This window comes from Cardiocondyla obscurior, linkage group LG12 (assembly GCF_019399895.1).
Source record: "Cardiocondyla obscurior isolate alpha-2009 linkage group LG12, Cobs3.1, whole genome shotgun sequence".
Lineage (NCBI taxonomy): Eukaryota > Metazoa > Arthropoda > Insecta > Hymenoptera > Formicidae > Cardiocondyla > Cardiocondyla obscurior.
The window spans coordinates 2076817-2097097 of NC_091875.1; the positions used below are offsets into that span (position 1 = coordinate 2076817).

The following is a 20281-nucleotide window of genomic DNA, read 5'->3' on the forward strand; positions in this document are numbered from 1 at the left end:
CAGGAATTTCGTTATAACGCGAATTCATGGCACGAGACTCACCGCGACGTAAAGTTTCAAGTTATTTCGCCGGGCTGTCGAACAACATTCTTATTCGACCGAATTTTCGCTTCGGAATTCAATAAACTCCCGTGCCAGTCCTCGAGGATTATTCCGCAACAGATACAATTCCGAAGGAAGTAGCTCCGAAGCGCGTTTCGGCACGCGCACCGTTATCGTTGTTGTCGTAATTCCATATGGCGATATGCAATATCAGCCCGGTAATATCGACAAGTCGCGGTATGACGAACCAATTCTTGCGACAATACGATCCACGGTGAAATAAATTCTCGCGCGTAATGGAACGTTCGCTGTGGCGATTTCTATTATTGTCGGCATGAAACGTCGACGGGGCCGGACCTCGTTTAACGCGGCTGCGGTCGCGATATTGTCGGAAATGTCGGTGGAAATAATTTTCGAAATGTCGACCGCGCGCGATTCCAATAGTCGTCGCCGCCGCCGCCAAGTGGAGGAACTTATTTTCAGTCGGACCGATATACGCGCGGGCGCACCACGACTCGCAGCCGTCTCGTAGTTAAGAATAATAATGTTTTATTGCGGACGCCGGTAACGTCGGGTCTTGGCGGATTCTGCTAATGAGGTTAATGATGAAAAGAGACTTAAATTTCACGACCGGCAACGGTATCGGGTTAAATCAGAGACGCGGACTGCGACAACGATGTAACACGAGCGTAGAGTCATGTTCGCGGCATGAAACATGCAAGTAAAATATCACTTTCTCAAAAAATAAAAAAAACTTGGCGCAAGTGCACGTGGCGCGGCTGTATTTCTGCAAAAAACAATTTTTGTACAAAAATATTTTTTATTTATTACAGAAGAAAGACCTATCAAACGAATGTTCCCGCGGGGAAAAAAATTTTACCATACAAATTTACCCCGTGGCAATTTTTTTGTTTTGTTTTCTTGTTTTTCTTTTTTAAGTATATTAAATTCATAAAATCAGTTTCGACACAAGACGATTACATACAAATGTTTTTGCGATTTAATCACATTGTGTTAAATAAAGTAATAAATTAACGAGGGATATATTTCTTTTAAATCTCGCGACCATTAATGTAAATTTCAAGAACTACGGTTGCAGATATTGGAGCTTGCAACATTGAACTCTTTGAGATGTGATAAAATAGCAATGCCAGTCTTTTTTCCTATTTTACAATTCCACGGTCAGCGTATTCTATTTGTACCTTCCACCAGCGAAACTATTCTTTTCTCTTTCCACGGAAATCACCGTCGCTTTCGACGAATTTGTGTATCCGTTAAAATCGAGATAGACTGGGTTTTCCATTGAAATCCCCATTTGATCAAACGAATAAAATTTTGTAAAAATAGTGCACAGCGGTCTAGAGATTTTTTTTTTTTTTGAGAGGGGAAAAGGAAAAATTTCTAACTTACTCGAAGCTGTGTTACGCGTGAGAAAGTAAAAGAAACGATCAAAAGACGCGCGAAAGCTCATCTTAGTCGCCTTTCAGTACGTGAATAAGCTTTGGATTATCCTCGTGTCTAAGAGCCACGTAGAATGTTGGACGTCGAGATTTGATTTCGCCGTCAACGAAATCGATTCCTCTCAGAGACTTCGGAAAGCTACCTATGGATATGAGCTAAATGCGCGTTTGTATTTGTACATTATATTACATTGATGTACTTTCTATTTTATTATTTTACTATTTACGACATTAAAAAAAATGTAGTTACTTTATAATTATAAATATAATCGAATCAACCATATTTATCATTAGAAATATCATAAAATTTAAAAGTAAAATTATTCTATTATTAAATATAATTTTTATTTTTAAATAAATATATTAATAAAAAATTTGTTAGTCGAAAGATTGCAAAAGTAAGCTTTTTTTAAATTACTATATATACATATTTATCAATTTTTATTAATAAACTAAACTAAAACTTAATGAACTAAAACTAAAATAAAATATTTATTATATATATTTTTTCCTTGCTTTATTTTTATGTTTTCAAGTAATTTGCGAGTTATTTCATTTTGAATCGTTCGTAATTTGAAAAGCCGTGCTTTCATATACTTTTATTTAAAAATAAAAAAAAACGTTTGCGGTAAATTGATCAAACGATTCGTACAAATTCGAGGAATAGCGATCGTTTCGGGATACTTTATCTAATATGTAGAATTACCGTGAGATTTCAACAGGAACATTCCCGCGAGTGTCGTTTTGCCGTTTCGTCGCAATCGTAATTGGCGAAGTTTTTATTTCACTACACGAGTTGCTTATTTATTAAAGCCGGGTAAAACGATATCACCAAACGGTTTTCAAATTCCCGAATTCTTTCGTTTAAAATTGGACGCAATTTTAAACCAAGTGTTAGCTCGTGGCATTTTCCATTTATATATAAAAAAAAAAAAAAATAATCTTCCCGAAAATTTATGCAAAAAATGTAAAACACGTAAGAATATGAAATACGATCCTACCGCTTATCATCAATTTGACAATAACTATTAATTCAGAAAGAGATCAAAAGCACAATAAAAAAAACTACATAAAAATACGAAGATTATGAAAAATTCATAAGGATCGAGAAGGAGGAGCTTAGGATTTAAATTTGAAAAATGTCCGAGTTTCACCTTTTTCGATCGCAGCGACTGAAAGAAAAGAATAAAAAAAAAAAAGAAAGAAAAAAAAATACAGTAGAATTTTCAACCGATCTCACAGCTGTAAGAAAATAAATTACTATCTCTGAATCTTCAATTTTCCGTATTCGCAGATAAAGCATGGGATAAAAGGGAGGCGCCCTTTCCGCGAGAGGACTTTTCATCGGGCAACGATCTCAATCTCGACGGGATGCAGGCAGATATATACGCGATCGATTTAAGCCATGTCTCTTCCGACGAGGATTACAGCGAGGTTAATATCGAAAATGTAAGCCGCCTTGCAAGCCGAGCGTCACTGCTTCCCGAGGATCCAGCACGCGATATTTTTCAAATCGCGAGAGGTCCGGTTTCATTTACAGAGCTTTAACAGCTAGATTATTTCCACCGACAGGGAGAGCCTTTCGAGTAGCAGCGATTGTCGAGTGACATCGGAACAATTAAATCTCTAGGTCTTTTTTTTTTAATAGATATATCTTTGGACGTCTCTATAACGTATGTTTTACTTGTATGTTACAGTATCATCGCAACTGGTGAGTCGATAACATTTTTGTATAATGCGGTTCGATCTCAGTTGTATGAAACATCGTACGCAATTGTAAAAATTGTACGGTGAATCGTTGCAATTGATTTCAACAGACAAAATAAAAAAAATATAAGTAAAGAAAATATAAAACCCTAAAAGATAAATAAAAAAAAAAAATGTAACCGCACATAAGAAAGAAGATACTTTTGACATCTTAAAATTAATATAATCTACTTTTTTTTTTATCATAACGACATGCACGATATTATATTTATATTTTCGATTTATTCCACTTCGTGCGTATATTTATAGAACTTACTTTCGCGGCTCGAGTTGCACTGATCGATAAAAATATGAGAGCCTTCGAGTTACGGCGACAGAGAATTCAACAGCCAAAACAAGCACTCATCTATTATACACGTGTATCTGAAGGCCATTAGGTGAATATACGGGAGCACGTTGGGCGGAAAAATACAAGGATTTCTTCTTTGTCCCTCGCGACAAAAACCGCAAAATATCGTTTCACCCTCCACTTACTTTTTTTGCCCTCCCTTACGCAAAATGCTTCGAGACACGCGTATCTCACATACGAAAAGTATCCGAGACCGTTTCCTCTCGCGTGCGTATTATGTTTTCGCAGCGAAGCTTGTTAAAGCGATTTTGTGAGACGGACGAGACATTACGTTCCTCTCGAGAGAATACGTACCAATAAACGAACCGCGTGAAATTTGAACAAATAAAAAAAAAAAAAAACTTTTTCCCTTGCCGGTTACCAAAAGCAAGCAACAAAACTGTAAGTACATTCAATTTTTATTCAGCAGCATAAATCACCGTATTAAAAATTATTGCATCGTAATTATACGTCAGAAATTTATGGTGACGCGGCATAGAGCTCCTTCGTTATAAAAATATTATTCGCATCGTTTAATAACCGTGTAATAGCACCGTCGGACGGTTAATTGCGCCATTCAACGGTCTTTGTTTTTTCGCTCATGCACTCTTTTCGTCTCGTAATTCTTCGCTCATCCTCAGGGGGTTGCACAAATTACCGTATTACAGCGCTCTCAGTATTTGCTCGAAACAAATTAGTTTTTCCTCTGGTGCAGCTATCTTGCTGCCCGTGTATGCGTCTACGTGTGCGTTTAATAAGAATTAACGGTTTCGGTTGGATTAAAAGATGCTGGGTAATAAGAGTTTCGAATATAAATAAATCTGACGACACGCTCGTGTAACAACTCCCGTAAACGAAGGCGTTCGAAAATCTAACTCGCGTCGCAACGTCGTTCCCTGTCCGCGGAGAAATGCCAAAAAAATCCATCGTCAAACCAAAACGTCAGCGTTCTTACGACGCGAAAATAAATTTAGTTATTTTATTTAAAGGAAAAAATATATTCAGCTTTCAGGAATGGATAAACACTTTTTTAATTAAAAAAGACCTCTCACGGTCGAATATTCAGCGTTAATGTAAGACTTTAATTCGCAAAGTTTAAACATCGCGACGGGGAATTTAAATACTACGCGGCGCGGCGTTAGCTTTGCGATAAGGAAAGAAAGAAGATTCTCCGGCGTGTATTTGCGCGCAAATAAAAAACTGCGTGATATAAAACGGCGGCAAAAGATTAATGAGATCTCCTGGACTCGGACTTTTTTATACCAATGTCACCGTCGCTGGTTATTAAGTTCGTTCGCGCGGTCATAAATAATTTTTCGATCGATGCCGCGGATTACGCCGGTCCACCGTCGTGATTCATTATACCGTCGGGATGCGAGAGTTTACTTGATCGTAGTTACTCGTGGAGGCGAACACGTGCGGTAAGAAACGTCGGAAAAACAGTCGCGCCGAGTCGCCCTCGGACACGCTTGATTACCACCCGGAGTTTCCAATTTTGCTCCCTAAGTCCATGTATGAACCGACTCCCGAAAAAACTCACGGTAAAAAAAAAGAAAAATGTAGAATCTAGAACGGAGCTTTTTCAGAAATTGAAAAAGAAAATACGTTGTATTGGCTCTTAGAAGTTTTTCTACAAAGATGCAGTTTTACTTCTTTCTTATTTCTTTTTCTCTTTTTTTTTTCTTTCTCTTTCCGGAAAGATACCCTCGGAAAGGAAGCATTCCGTTCGTAATGTGAGATTTCTTCAAGATTTTACTGCACGAAGAGAAAGTTTTTTTTATGTAATATTCTTCAATTATTAGAAGTATTAAAAGAGGAGAAACGTAATACAAAGTAATACAGAGATTTTTGTATAAATGAAAAATTCTTGTCGAAACAACGGCAAGGATAAAACAGGCTTTCCACGTGACTGTAAAATATTTTAGCCTCGCCGAATAACTGAAAAACACTGCGTGTTAACCACTGATCTAAATTTCAGAATAGTGAACATTCTGAAAGCCGTTAACGTGGTTAAAATATCAATAATCGATTCGGTAAAAAAAAAAAAAAAAAAAAAAAAGCGAAAGGCGTAAAAATCGGTCTACCGAATCAAAAGAATAATTTCCACGACGAGATGTATTTGCGAATTTTTAAACCAAAAAAAAAGGGGGAGGGGGGAAAACCGTCCCGGATAAATACAGCGAGAATAAACGAGAGCGTGGAAAGTATGAATATTCCGCGGGGATAATAAAACGTGTGCCGAGAGAACATGTGATACACACATACACTTTGCGGAAAAAAAGAACACCCACGATTCTACCGCGATGTGCTCACATTAGCGGATAGCTAAATCAATAAAGCGTGTCAAACGCGTAACTCGGAACTCTGCCGTAAAAAAAAATAAAAAAAATAAAAAGAAGAAAAAGGTAAAAAGACAAAAGGGCGCTGTCCGCGATCGAAATCAGTCGTGGCTTATTTCAAAATCAATTATCAAATTTAAATTATTAATTTTTGATTAAATACATTAATATTCTCGAGAGCTCAACTGCGTTCTCACATTGCTTTTAACGTACACGCCGTACCTACTCCCTCTTTTAGTAACGCAAGCAGAACTGATTGCATCGTACAAACTTGGCGACAACGTCCGCGAATTCCGTCGAAAGTTTTCATAATCGCACGGAGTCTGCCGATTATTCAGGATTCCCGATTCAATTAAGCTTCGAGCTTAGCAATTTCTTTTCGCCCTACGCCATTATTGAAGAAGTACAAAAAGTTTAATTACATTTTGACCCGGTGTACGGGGTTTCTTTATAGTGAAAAAGTCCTAGGTTTACGTTCCCCGTGATCATCAGCCTCGGAAATCAATTCGCATTCGTCGAATTTCTCAACCGAGTCGCGGGCATGTTGTGCCTCGTAACTTTCGCGTAAAGTGAAAAATTTCAGCAGCCCGGAATTAAATACGACCTTCATTTTTGAACTCTCGTAAACAGTCACGTATATACGCGAAAGAATAAAGTTTCTCTATGCGATGGGCAAATTTACGTTACCGCTGTTCCCGCTTTGGGAAACTTTTTAATATAAGTTTATCCGAGATAGATGCTAATGCACGGCGATCCTTTTGCATGAGATACGCGAAGCGGTCCGGCGTTTACAACGACCGAAATAATTCCTTAATAAGGAAAAGAATTTATCGCGACTGCTCGCTGCAGTTCTTACGAACGACGTGTCTCTATCGAACACGATTTAATTACAAAGCGGAGTATTCATAAATATAATTACCAAGCTAATTTATTATAGGAAATTATGTTGAACGTTACCTGCAACATTTATCGACGTGTGTATAAATAATAAAGAAATTAATTTCCACATTTGCAAAGCAAAATTATTATTATACACGCGTGTTAATAAAATATTGTATTCAATATAATATTTAGATGTAATCCCGCATATATTTATTGCAATTTCTCGCGAATTATGCACGAATTTATTAACATTAAAATATCTTTAGCTTAAAACGTTTTTATCGCAGTCGAACCTAACGCGGTGACCGAACGGATCATATATTATGCGATACAGGTGATAATGTGACAATCTCGCGAGGCCATATCAGAAATGCGAGACGCAGATATTGCGTAACGGGATATGTCGATTGATAATTAGCGGTTTCGTTCGTCCGTCATTGCGTTTGATCAGATAAAACGGAAGTAGATGCTGGAAAAAGGAAACTCGTGCGTCCCAGAATTGCCGCGAGAGAAAGAGGGAGAGAGAGCGAGCGAGAAAGAGAGAAGCGGAAGGAGAAACCGAGCTTCTCTTAATGAAGCAATTAACTTGTCCGTTAAAAGCAGTGCTCGCAACTGGATGACCCGTGGATCGCGGTGTATTAATTAATTCACATTATCGGCCCGACCATCGCCGTCATGTCCGCGAAACTCTCGATCCGCATGTCGAGGACAAAGCAATTTCAGGAGTAAAACCCCTATCGACGAGTTAGAGTTTATCGGCAAGTGAATAATTCTTGAATTATGGATTGCGCGTAAACCGCGATTGCTCGCGAAAACTATATTCGATGGAAACACATTCTGCAGCAAGCAAATTATTCGCTAGACGCTGTAACAGCCGGGAAAATAATAAAGCTCCGATCTAGAATTGATTATGTGTTATTCATTTAGCTTTAAAATATCCGCTGACAAATTTCCGAATTATCTCGAATCAGTGACGCATAAAAAATATTTAATAATTAATGCAAAATTGTATAGAAAAATATATAATTATTAATATTAACGATAAACCAACGTTCTTCTTCAAAGAAAAAAAAATTTTTTTTTCTCCTACGTTCGAGCTCGCGTTGCTTATTTTAATATACAATATTAATTATACCGCGCTAAGAAAATTGTTGAGCATAATTCGAGCATCGAATCGAAAGTGAGATCAAATATCGAGCCGCGGCGTTCTACTAAATCTCCCCAAGAAGATGAGAAGATAGTCGGGAGCAACTAAACGAGGCGATTAATAGCGTGGCACAGTTACCGATATACCTTCGTACAGGGATAAATTGATTTGCGGACGTAAAAATATCCTCTCGATGAAGTCATCTGCTAATTAAAGGGCCGTCGTCTCGTCCGTCACGACCAGAACCTAAACGGGGCGGCGAGTGTGTAAGAGCAAATGAGCCCTCATCTATTAATTATCGATTAATTACCGGCGAGCACGTGCTTCCGCACGAGCTGAATCATCGACGACGGCGGTGGTTAAAAAACGTGATGTTCTCGATAAAGGTCGTCGGCTCAAGCGATTATTTCTCCCTACGATGCAGGGCGCCTCAAGTCCCTCAAGAAACGGTGAAGTAGCGCATCGCTTCTTCGTTATTTACGCAAAGGGCAATAAACAGAAAGCTATATAGGGTACCCTGGCCATTGAAGCTTAATTAATAATGTAAATAATAAAAATATTAATTTCTCACTCAAAGTGTCGAGGAAAATTATCAAATTAATTAGTTGCATTGTAAAGAGCCCGATTATTTTCAGCCCAAATATCCGTAGCTTTAAATATCTAGTGTAATATCAATTTCCTTGTCCGTTGACAAGAGCTCCGTATTTTCAGTCTGTTAAAAGGTATCCTTTTGCATTCCTGCGTCACCTTTGACAAACGTTTTCGCGACAATATCGTGCGAATGAATTTTTTTGTCACGTTGCTGACGGCCATAAAATGAGATTTCAATGCAAACGAACTTTTCGTCGCAGACGAGATCGTTTTGTAAATATGTCGCGGACCTTTGTACCAGTAATTCGCTTTTCCCCCCGAAAGTGAATATTTATCCCAACGTGACGTACGAAATAAAAAAAAAAAAAAACCAATAAAAAAATTACTGTCGAGGAAGCAGAAGGTCCCTTTGAAATATTTGCAAAATATACGGCGACATTTCTTAGTTCACGTTATCTATACACTTTCCCGTAAATTTCATCCCGAGTTGCGCACAAGATAACGTTATATATTTCATACAATTTTTATAAGGTACTTAACATACTATATTTACTTTACAAGAGAATACACGATATAATTTTCCGTGAGACACCCTTCTCCGAAATTATGAGAAACTTCAAAAGCGTAGTTATAAAAACTAATATAGGGACGAGGCGCTTCTGCGACGCCACATTAATTAGCCGTCGCGTTAACTAGCCGGCGCACTCGGTGCACCGGTGCGATCGTTGGAGGGTGTAATAAAGAAAAAGAGATGGGCAAGTTCCGATGAAGGAGAGCGGAACGTCTCGTGAACCGTCTTGCAGGCGGAACGTGACCGTGCAAGAATGTAAGTCGCCGTAAAAGCGGTCGTTACGATGAAACGAAGCAAGAAACCTCCGCGCACCACCAAGGTAGTACTCGAACATGCGAGATCGTGTGCGAACACGTATAGGGTGTATCCGCAGCGACACATGTCTGGAACTCACTTCCAGAAGTAGATTTAATCGGAAATCCGAGCTCTCTCATTCGATCCCATCGTCATTTCTCAAGACAGCTTTGGAAACTATCAAGTGTCCCAAGTATTTAAATGTGCCATATACGAAATGCGTGCTACTGCTAGTAGAGCTATCTTGAGCTTATATTTATTGGATTCTAGCCCTTGAAGTGAATTTTGTCGTCGTTATAATGCACCATATACGCGCAACATTATCCGGAATGCTATTCGGATGAACGGTTGTCTGTTTTCTTAGCTGGTGATAAATCTAAGATCCGTGACCCGCATAGTCGTAAATCAGCGGAGTAAAATTTTAATACATGGCTACAAATACGCGTTGCGCGTGCATTTTATTGTTTGCAGGTCGTCTGTATAAATTTAACGATAATAATTATTAATAAGAGATAGATTGATATCTTTATTATCTACGGGATTTATGAAAAAGTTGAAGACACGTCGTTGTCTATTTTTATAACAGCGCAGTGATACGCGAAACGGAGGGAAAAAATCCTTGACATCTTCATTAATTCGTAAAAACTCGCGAATTTAGAAGCACGTCTGCTGCAATGCGGATTTTCGGTACAATTTCGTATCGTGCATTTTTACGGTAAACGATGAGAAACGCGACGGGGAAAAAGCGGTTCGCGGTGGGCGCGAATTTCAGATGCCGCTATCGCAAAAACGGCGAGTTTGAAAAAAGAAGAAGAAAAAAAATATCACAGATAGCAGGGATGAGTTTTATTTACGCCGCGCCAATTGCGACGCGGCCTGCAAAACCGCGACCAATTATTCCGACGTCGCTTTGAGCCGATTTGCTTGCGATTGAAATTTTTTCGTCAGCCGGAGCACTTTCAGTAACTCGATGTGTGTTTGCCTTCAAAATAAAAACGCGGCAAAGGCGTTCTGACGCGGCCGCCGAATCGAAAAGCAAATAGGGGCGAACGGTAAATTTCAACGGTCGCAAATCTTACCGATGGGCTGTTCACGCAAGCGGGATGGCGATTCATTTGGATAAATTTGGGGAACCATTTATATCTTTGCGGATTAAAATTTTTAATTAATCGAGAGACTCTCCACAGCATTTTATCGCGCGGTAAAAATGCAGACGCGCTCTTTAAATCGCCCGCATAATCGCAGTTACATTTTACAACGCAGTTTGTTTTTCTCTCCCTCATTTTTTTTCCGTGGACTCGTGATATGCATACGGCGGTGTCGGACGACCAATCGTTAAAATGCAGGCGCGCCGACGGACCCTTATTGTTAAAAATCCCTGGCAACAAAGCTCAGTGTAATCGATAACCGACGGATAACAAGGCTACGTTTCGCGCCCCTGACACGTCGCGTCGATGAGAAAGCGCACCCACGTTGTACAATGCAACAAAGCGAGGCTTTGTTTTGCGCAAGAATAATAAGCAGTTTCGCGAATACCGCGGATTAACTAAACCATTAAACATTTATAAATGTAAATGTGTTTATCGGAATAAATTATTTCGTAGGGAGGAAAAGAAAAAAAAACAAGCGCGATCGAGGGCACAAGGAGAAGCTTTGAAGCTCGCGAAAATGTCTTTAAGAGCGATTCCGGGCACTTTAACCTTCCATTTTTCTTAGAATTCATAAAATTTCAGAGAGCCTTGAGCGCAGTTTCAAAAATGGGACAATGGTATTTAATAAGGTTAAAAGAATCGCAGTCACAGAGGGTGTGTTCGTCGCCGAGGGAGAAATTCGTGTTACCATAAATTATGCGGCGGGATCCGCACAATGTTCGCGGGCCATTATCTAAGATCGACGGGGGCTAGGCGGGAGTTTAGGGCAAAACTTACATTCAGGTCGTCGCTTTAATTCCTAGAGGTGCGAGAGGAACCGCGCGGGGAGAAGGGTTGCGTGATTGATTTCCCATTCTGATCGGTAATTTTATTTCGGTCGGCGCCGGGAAGAGCGAGCTGATCTAAGAGCTCCATTACCGTTCGTAAGTTGCCGCCGCTTTGTCTCTCGACCATTTTCGCGCTTAATTAAAAACCACTCAATGGAACCGACGAGGATCCCCCGTTAGTCTTTTTACGTAGTCTCAGAACGGAGGTTCTCCCCTGGTAGCGAAGGAGACGAAAAAACTTTTGTGAAACTTATCTCGCGACGGCTTTCTCTTTCTCTTTTTTAATTTCTTTTCGTTTCTTTGACATTTAATCGAATAGTAATATGATTACCAAATACTAATTTAGGTGCCATGTAAAGTGACGTAATTTAAAGATGATTGAAACTGGATGATTATTACTTTGCAAGATGTAAGTAAAAAAAAGGAAAAAAAAAAAAAAATTAATGTTAAAAAAAAAAAGTTTGTCGCGTTTGTTTACCGCGCGAGTGCTCTTCGTAATATATTTTGCCTCCTCTTCTTTCCCAAAAAGTTGTACTCTAACCAGATACGTCGATGGAGTTATTGAGCTAATTCAAATTGATGATCTCCCATAAGAGAGAACTCGGATTCCAGGCGGGACGCGAGTTACCTTAACGTCGGTATATAGTTGCATTTCGATTTCCACGTGTCCAGGACAGGCGACGCAAAGTTTCGGGGCGTCGGGACGCGCCCGGGTCCCGTGTCGCTCAAGTCAGATTTCACCCCGGCGTTTTCTCCGTTATCTTCGAACAAATCTCCGTAGGATTGTTCCCATGAACCATAAGACGCGCCGCGAAAATCACTTTACCCTGCAGAAGCCGCGAAGCGAATCGAAACCGACACAACCGACGTGTCACGGCGGTTGATTGTGATTTACGCGACTCTATAAATAGCGCACTCCTCCAAAGTGAACTTTCCCACGTGCCGGTGAAAATTCGCGGGCTAGTTTGCAAATTCCGGAAAAGTTGCGGCTCCCACATTTTTCCTAATTATAACGTAACGCAAAGTTAACATCATATGAAAAAAAAAAAAAAACTCGCATCCAGTTTCAACCAAATTATTATACATTCTTCATACCGTAAATTACTCTTTTCTCCAAAACATTGCGAAACTATAAAAGCACGTTCTCGTGGCATTATACAGAGGTAATGCGTGGATAATAAGAGCATATGCGCTTCGTAAAATTCCAAAGACTTGAAAAATAAAATACAATTTATTTATTACTCCGCGTATAAATCTTAATAACAAAAAGCTCAAATATTCAGGCAAAATTTCATCATTAATTAATTGTCGAAATATTCACAAAAAATATTCACATAAAATATTCCTTATCAACCTTCAGTTTAAAAAAAAAAAACCACATCCTCTGCTAATTCCTTTTTTTTTTTCCTTTTTTTCGTCGTTTTTAATTATTATTATAAAATAATTTGCACATATTTTTCAAAATGTATCACTCACGTACGTGATTTACCGTAATCGGATAATAATATTTTCCAGTTTCTCCTCTTGCCAGTGAATTTATTCAAATCCTGTTTTATTTCCGTTCTCAGAAACGCGCACGATTTAATGCTCGATGCGATATATCATATTTCTAAATGCGGGCGAGATAACGCTTTTGCGATACGTATAATCGCACTAATTATAATGATTTAACGCGCGCGTTATTAAACCTGCCCGTCCAAGAAATAACTTTTAATATCACGTGCGATGGGAGGCTGTACATCACTGGCAAGTCCAAATTCTTGGTATATTTGCTATCAATCTTCTCGCGAACGCGAATATTCTCGCGCAGGTTCAGTTTCCGCGATGTATTCCCTGTTTTGGAACCGTATAGTCGAATTCGTAACATAAATTTTTAATACGCGTGACTTACTCGGCTCTTCTACAATAAAGAAAACTTTCACATATTAATAACGATTTTTATACATACATTAGTAATAAAGTGAGATTAGTTTAGTTTCCTAGCGTAAAGCTTTCGCGACGTATTAACGACGTTACAAACATTGTTAACGAGGAGATTTAAAATAAATTGGGGCGGACATTAGGATGGATTAATATCTCAGGCGTTCGTACCTTTTAATTCCGGCCGGAAACGTTATCTCGCCCACTAGACTTTATCTTACTTGCCAGCATCCCTAGCTGCGGTATACAGAGCTCGTAAACGTGTCTGACTTAATGCGGGACAGCGATATATCGAGATTGCGTGGTGCACACGGAATGCACTACTGCTCTATTGGTCGGAACCGGAAACGTTGTGAGAATGTAAAGCACAATGTAAGCATAGAAGTTGCTCGGCTCGTATACGTGATATATTTGAATACACAGTAATTTTTGCAGCAATGGAAAAAAAAAGGAAAAAACAAATTTTCTTTTTCTTTTTTTTTTTTACATTTAAAGTTTGCTTTTGTAATGAATAATTATATTAGCAAAGTGACATACTTTTATTCTAAAGTTTTATTTATTTTATAATAAAATCCTAACAACGTTCGTTAATTTTTCTAATACGTTTTATATTAAGTTGTATTTTATTTCTATATTTCTAAAAAAAACTCGTTTTTCCTGTTACAATTATTCGGAAAGGAAAAAAAATACGTAAAAGGTCCTATGGGCTGAATTTATTTTTCGTCCCTCCTCACAAATCCGAGACGGGTAACAATAAAGCCGAATTGCTACGTGACGGCCGAAATTACAACCGACAGAGATTTATCTCCGTCACGCAGTTATGATGAAGTGGGATTTTGCCGTCTCTAAGCTTTTTCTTCTCGGAAAATATCGTTATTGATATTCTATCTTGTAAAGTAAAATTTTTCTTTTTTTTTCTTTAATACTAAGTTATTTTACGAATATCAATTGGCAAGTCTACGAAATACTTTACGACTAAAAATCACCCGAGAAAATTTTGTAATCAAGCAAAATTGCATTATCCGTAGTGAGAAAATTCTGTTTCTTTTTTTTTTCAATTTTTATTTGCGACTTAATTCGAAGTTTGCGTCAAATTTCACGGTACGTTAGAAACTCGTCTCGGGATATTCATCGTGGATTCGATGTAAATTTGTCTTTACATACTGGCGCAAGACAAGACCGCAATTAGGGAGAAGCACGAAAGGGCAGAGCTTGTCTCGGAGAGACCACACTCCGACCTCCTAACATCTAACGTGTTCGCTCGAACACCTTCTTTCGTTGAGAATCTCTATTTTTTTTCCCCTTCTCGACTAGCTCCGTGTACGACGAGATATATTACTCGCGTGTAGAATCTTTCTCGACGGCAAACGAGCTCCGTCCAGTTCGTAGTCGTGAAATTTAGCACCTCGTAGAAAAAACACTGACTCGACTTAAACGACCCTCCTTTCTTTCCGCTCATCCGTAAAATCGTCTATATATTTCCGGGTTACTTCTGTTTTATTCGTCTCCTCGACTGGTACCCGTTATTTATCGGTGGAATAAAATTTAAGTGCCAATTGGTTCAACTTTTCCGATTGTTAAGAAACACGTGGAATGAAAAAGAAGTACATTTAACAAATTTTATTAGCCGACTTGTTATCTCCCGATGTGACGAATAGCTTTAATTAAATAAAAGTAAATGTAAAATACAGAGACCTAATTTCATTTTTCAACAAAAGAAAAAAAAAAAAATAAGAGAAAAAAATCCTTCCACGTAATGTGCTTTGAAATGCTCGATTGATTTACAATTGTTTAAATTAAAGTCGTCATATTTAAATTACATTATTCGGATTACGGTGAAAATATACGTATAAAATTAATTTTGCGTGTGTCGGATTTTTATATTAAAAAATATGTTTTCGTAAACATCGAGCGAAAAAGAAATGAAAGTATTCTGTTACGATATTCTATTCTTTGAAAAATTAATGAATATGAAGCCGAATATGTGAACTAGCATTATACATTACGATGAGTAACGTATGAAAATATCTCGTGTTTTGCCTATATTTTAAAAATGCATCCCGCGAGAGGGTATCCAAAGATCAAAGGCCACGATTTGCAACTGCGATGAATAACATTTGACCTGAAAAGAATCTCGTTTCCATACGGATTTTTTCGGCACACGTATACACGTTCTATCTCCGTCTAGCTACAAAGAAAAATGCAGCAATGCAAGCGCGGTGAATCTTTCCTTTATCTAGAAATGAAGAAACGGCAGGGCTCTTGTTTCTGCGTTGTTAAGTCTAAGAGAAAAAGAAATTTTTCTCATTCGCTCTTTTCAAAGTGAGCATGTTACATACGCGTTTTCTATTTTTTCATTATTTTCACGAGAAGAATGCGATAAATTTTACTAGCGAATAATATTCATTTCTACAACTGACAACCGACGCGTAATATTTCGCAACTCTTTCTGTTTCGTTCATTGTTACGCAATTATTTATGCAAGTAATTAAATGTCGCCACGTGCATGGTGAATTTCGTAGGATATTTACTCGAGCGCGACTTAAAAAAAATATTACATTATTATTTTAGAAAATTGCAGTCATGTGTATTTTTGAGCCACGATTTCTGATATTTGATATGAAAACTCGGGTTGTTATAATGTTAAAAACGATAACAGAGTTACGACGATTAAATTTCTGGGGGATTTTATTAACAAAGTTAATTGATACAAATTTTCAATTGCTTTCCTATTATTGAAAATAATTGTGCAATTTAATTCCTCATAATAACACGAACGATTAATAAACAACGTAAAAAATAAAACAGCCAATGATACTCATTTCAATCTCGTTGGAGTCATTAAAAGCAATTTATCGCTAATTAAGTGACCGCGCGGGTAGTGCGACAAAATTAATTATATCGTTCGCGATATTAAAATCCGTGAAAATAGAGACGAATTTTTGGAGCAAATCCTATCGCCGAAGGCAAAGAGTCCGACGTCACTGACGCGCAATTAAAACTTGGAAATGGGAACGCCGCTAATTTCCGCTTTGGGTTTCTCCCGATCGACGCTTTTCCAACGTCTTCCTGCGACTTTTCTTCGCCTGTCCGCGATATATAATTGCCAGGAGAACCCAAAATGCTTTCTCTCTAGTTCGTCAGTAACTGGTATCGCATTTCGCCAAGGAGAATTCGAGTGACAATGTTAGGCATTCCCGTGCACGAAGCACGCCTGACATCGCTCCGCGGATGTTTCCGGGTCAAACGAAAGAAAGAAGCGGACGAATAAACGAAAAAAAGGTGAATTCCGGAATCTGTCGCATCTCGGGGACGAGCTTGCGGATCGCGGAGCTTAATTAAAGAGGATTCAAGTGCGGAACATTATAGACGAAGGAGGTCTCGGCAAAAGCTTTTCTCGGCACTCTCGCCGATGTACCGAGCACGAAACGGAATTTCTCCTTCCTTTCTCTCTTTCGAAAAGCGGAAGAGCCGAAAGCAGCCACCGGAATTCACACCTCGACGGATCTCAGTTGATTCTCGCATTATGTTTGTAGAGAAGGATCGCGAGAGACAATGCAAATATTTCACTAACAGATTTCAAAGATAATTTTAAATAAAAAACAATGCAATAATTATTGCTGTAACTTCTTTTTTAGTTATCGGGGTAACTATTATTTAAAATCCGTCGAGAGTAACAGATCGCAGATAAATTCTTCAATCAAGTGCGGCGCTTCCGATCATTTTTTAAATAATTAATTAATATTTATAGTTCTTACCTGTACTCCTCCAGCTCCCACGATAAACAACAGTTGCACCATGAAAAGGGCTGCCAAAAGATTCATTAGGGTCGTGCCTGCGAGACTTCTCAAGTCGGAAAAGAGGCTAAAACATAAAGACACCCAGTCAATTAGCAAAATTTACAATAAAATTAAAATTAAAATTAAAAAAAAAAAAAAAGATTAATGTAAAGATAAATAAAGATCAGGTTCTTAAATAAAGATATATTGAACGTTCGCAGGATTGAATAGCAAGATCGTAAGTGTCATAAATATTCGAATGATTACTTACAGACGCGATATATTATTCTCGTTAAGATAATAAAGTAATATAAAGAATGAACGAAAAAACACATACGGAAGGGTGAATGTCATACATTACGTCCACGCAATAACATACGTTCGTGGGAAAGATATCTCGATATCACGAAAGTTGAACGCACACCAACCGTACGAGAGAGTTCGCGAAAAGAAATAAATTTGGTAATCGCCAATCGTGCGTCTTGCGGGCGGAGAAATATAGCTACGAGGGCATTCGCTCTCATATACCTACATATATCAGCCTGAGAAAAGTACAATTTAAAAGACGGTGCTTTTAGGAAAATTTCTATAAAATGAAAAGCATAAAATTTATTATTAAAAACGATATAATTTTACTTAATTTTTTAATCAACGGATTAAGTCTGTATTCTAATGAAGAAATTATTAAAAGTGGACTAAGATGCTGTTAAATTAAAAAATTTTTTTTCTTTTAATTATTCATATTGACGTATGAATGAAATGTTTAAATATGAAAATTTCTATCCAAAATCGTTTGCGTAAAAATATCATCGCCGTTAATTATCGCCCCACCGGCCAATTTTGTGCTTTCATATTTTTCCTATTACCTGTAAAAGCGAGAAAATATTTTAATTAATACGGAAATTAAAACGTGTCGCTCTTATTTATCGCAATCGTGGCGCGAGCGAGTCGCATCGGGAATTAGCGAGCGCTCTTAAATTATGGATCTCACCCTGCTTTTCGGCCGCTTACAATTAAGTCGCGAATCGTTCGTGTAGTCATCCTCGTGAATAATTCTTCCGCTCCGTGAATAATTCATAAATCGCGGCCGAACGGCTTCTGGTGAAGGAAGAATCCTGCCGGAAACAAAGGAACGATCGCGATAGAGGCAAGTTACAAACGAGAGCTATTCCTCTTTTATCTCGTGGATGAACCGAGGTAAAATTCCGGTCAAAGAAACGGCGACCGCAGAAAAATGTGATTAATAATAAGACAATGGCCAATAGAGAGAGAAAAAAAAAAGAACGGGAATAGCAAAGTTATATTCGCGACAGAAATCGAATTCAAGATATCACCTTTGAAAAATTACTGTTAAAATTGTTGGCAAAACGCAGTTTCCATGTGACGTTATGAAAGGCGGCGATTTAATATTTCGGAAGAATGCCGCGCAAAGCGGGAAGAGAGGAAAAGGAATGTTTCAACAATTCGACAGTTTCTAAAAGATTTTTCGCGCAGTCAAATCTTTCCCCGTAAACTTAAATGGCGTTAAATTCATAAAATTGATATTATTGCCGAGTGTTCGGCGCTGCAAAAAAAATTTTAAGACTTCACTAAACGCAATAACTTTGTAGATAATAGTTGCATAATAAAATACACAGGAGTGTCCATATATTTTTTTACGGTTTATAAATTACGTATTTTCCTACAATAAAATATCATATTTCTTTGTTAATTTTTCTTTCTTTCTTATTTTTTTTAATAGAGCGCGCGTATTAAAAATGCAACGCATAAATTTATATTAGTATGATAAGAAATGCATGGACTTGGTGAATTTGTTTGATTTATTTGCCGTTTGCGTGGCATCGATATTCTGTTTATGCAGAGGGAATATCGGCATCGCCTTTTCTAGGTCGCCAGCTGGAAGCGAAAGGCATAAATCCACATTGTGTACGTAGTACATCACACATGCATGTCTTGATACATCACCAATGAGAGTATAAGCCACATGTGCTTTCGCATGTTCTTTCTTTATCAAAATAATGTTGCACCGATTCTACGTCAAAGACAAATGTTTGGAGCAAAAATTAACGAGGAGAAAAAAATAAAAAATAATATTATAATAAAATACAATTCGATAACATTGATGCAATATAAATTCAAACGAAATGTTAACGCTCTCGGGAACTTTGTTGCGAACGAATTGCCGACAAAAGGTTCCGTGACCATTGTACGATTATTAATTATTAGTTAAGTTAATGCATTATTATAACATTACCTACTGCTTTATTCGTGTTCGAAAAGTGATTATAATTGCGCGCGTAATCAATGCGTTTAATAAAATATGAGCACGAGCGAATTTTCCAATCACTCTATGCATCATTAATATATTGTAAATATCTCGAGGCGGCCTTGACATAAGCGGCAATGAAAAGCTTAATGATCCGCTTCCTCGACTTTTGCGACCGTCGGCGCTTTTTTGTCAGTGCCCGACATTGAAAGTTTTATCGTTTCATGAATTATTCACGAAGGTGGACGCGGAACGAGAGACCGCGCATAGAATTTCCACGGGGACGAGGGTCGAAACTCGCCTCCGTGGCTCTCCGGAGATTTTCCTTAAAATCATCTTTATTTCTTGCTCTTTAATAACGAGAGTCATTTACGTCAAATTTGATTACTTGACGCGACGGCTCTTTCGCGTATAATTATTCGACGAGCTTCGTTACCGTACACTTCTGTCTCATCTATCTTAATTATAAATTCGAGTCAATTTGGAAAGAAATTATCACGAGGTGTAAAATAATTCGCGCCGTTAACGCAAGCACGAAAGACAAATCATATCTCTCGCAATATTCAATTCAATCATCAATATTTATTTTTTGTCTGCAAAAAAAAAAGCACAAAAAAAAAAAATTATTTAAAGTGCAGTCTTTCATCTCGTAACGTATAAAAATTTATGTCATTTAAAATATAACTCGATATATTCGCCCCGCGATAGCTCAAAAGTTGAGCGACGATAAATGTCTGAGTCCCACCCGCTGATGCTGATATCTTTCGAGGGACGACAGCGCCATTAAGGGCAATGTCGCTGATAAGCACCGACATTGCGTCGCGATTTATCAAGGCTCCGACAGCTACGATCGGAACTTAGGAAGACCCCGCTTCTTTCGTTGAACCTAACGACGTGCGAACTCCCAATCTTCATTT

The 20281-nt window shown here is 38.1% G+C and overlaps 1 protein-coding gene across 3 annotated transcripts in view; it reads right to left on the reverse strand.

Annotated features, from left to right (window-relative positions):
* LOC139107245 (adhesion G protein-coupled receptor E3) overlaps positions 1-20281 on the reverse strand; it is a 63095-nt gene that overhangs the window by 11100 nt on the left and 31714 nt on the right. For all 3 annotated transcript variants that reach the window (XM_070664683.1, XM_070664682.1, XM_070664684.1), the window contains one exon: positions 17078-17183. In XM_070664683.1, coding sequence (XP_070520784.1) covers positions 17078-17183 — 106 coding nt within the window. The remainder of the gene's footprint in view (positions 1-17077; positions 17184-20281) is intronic.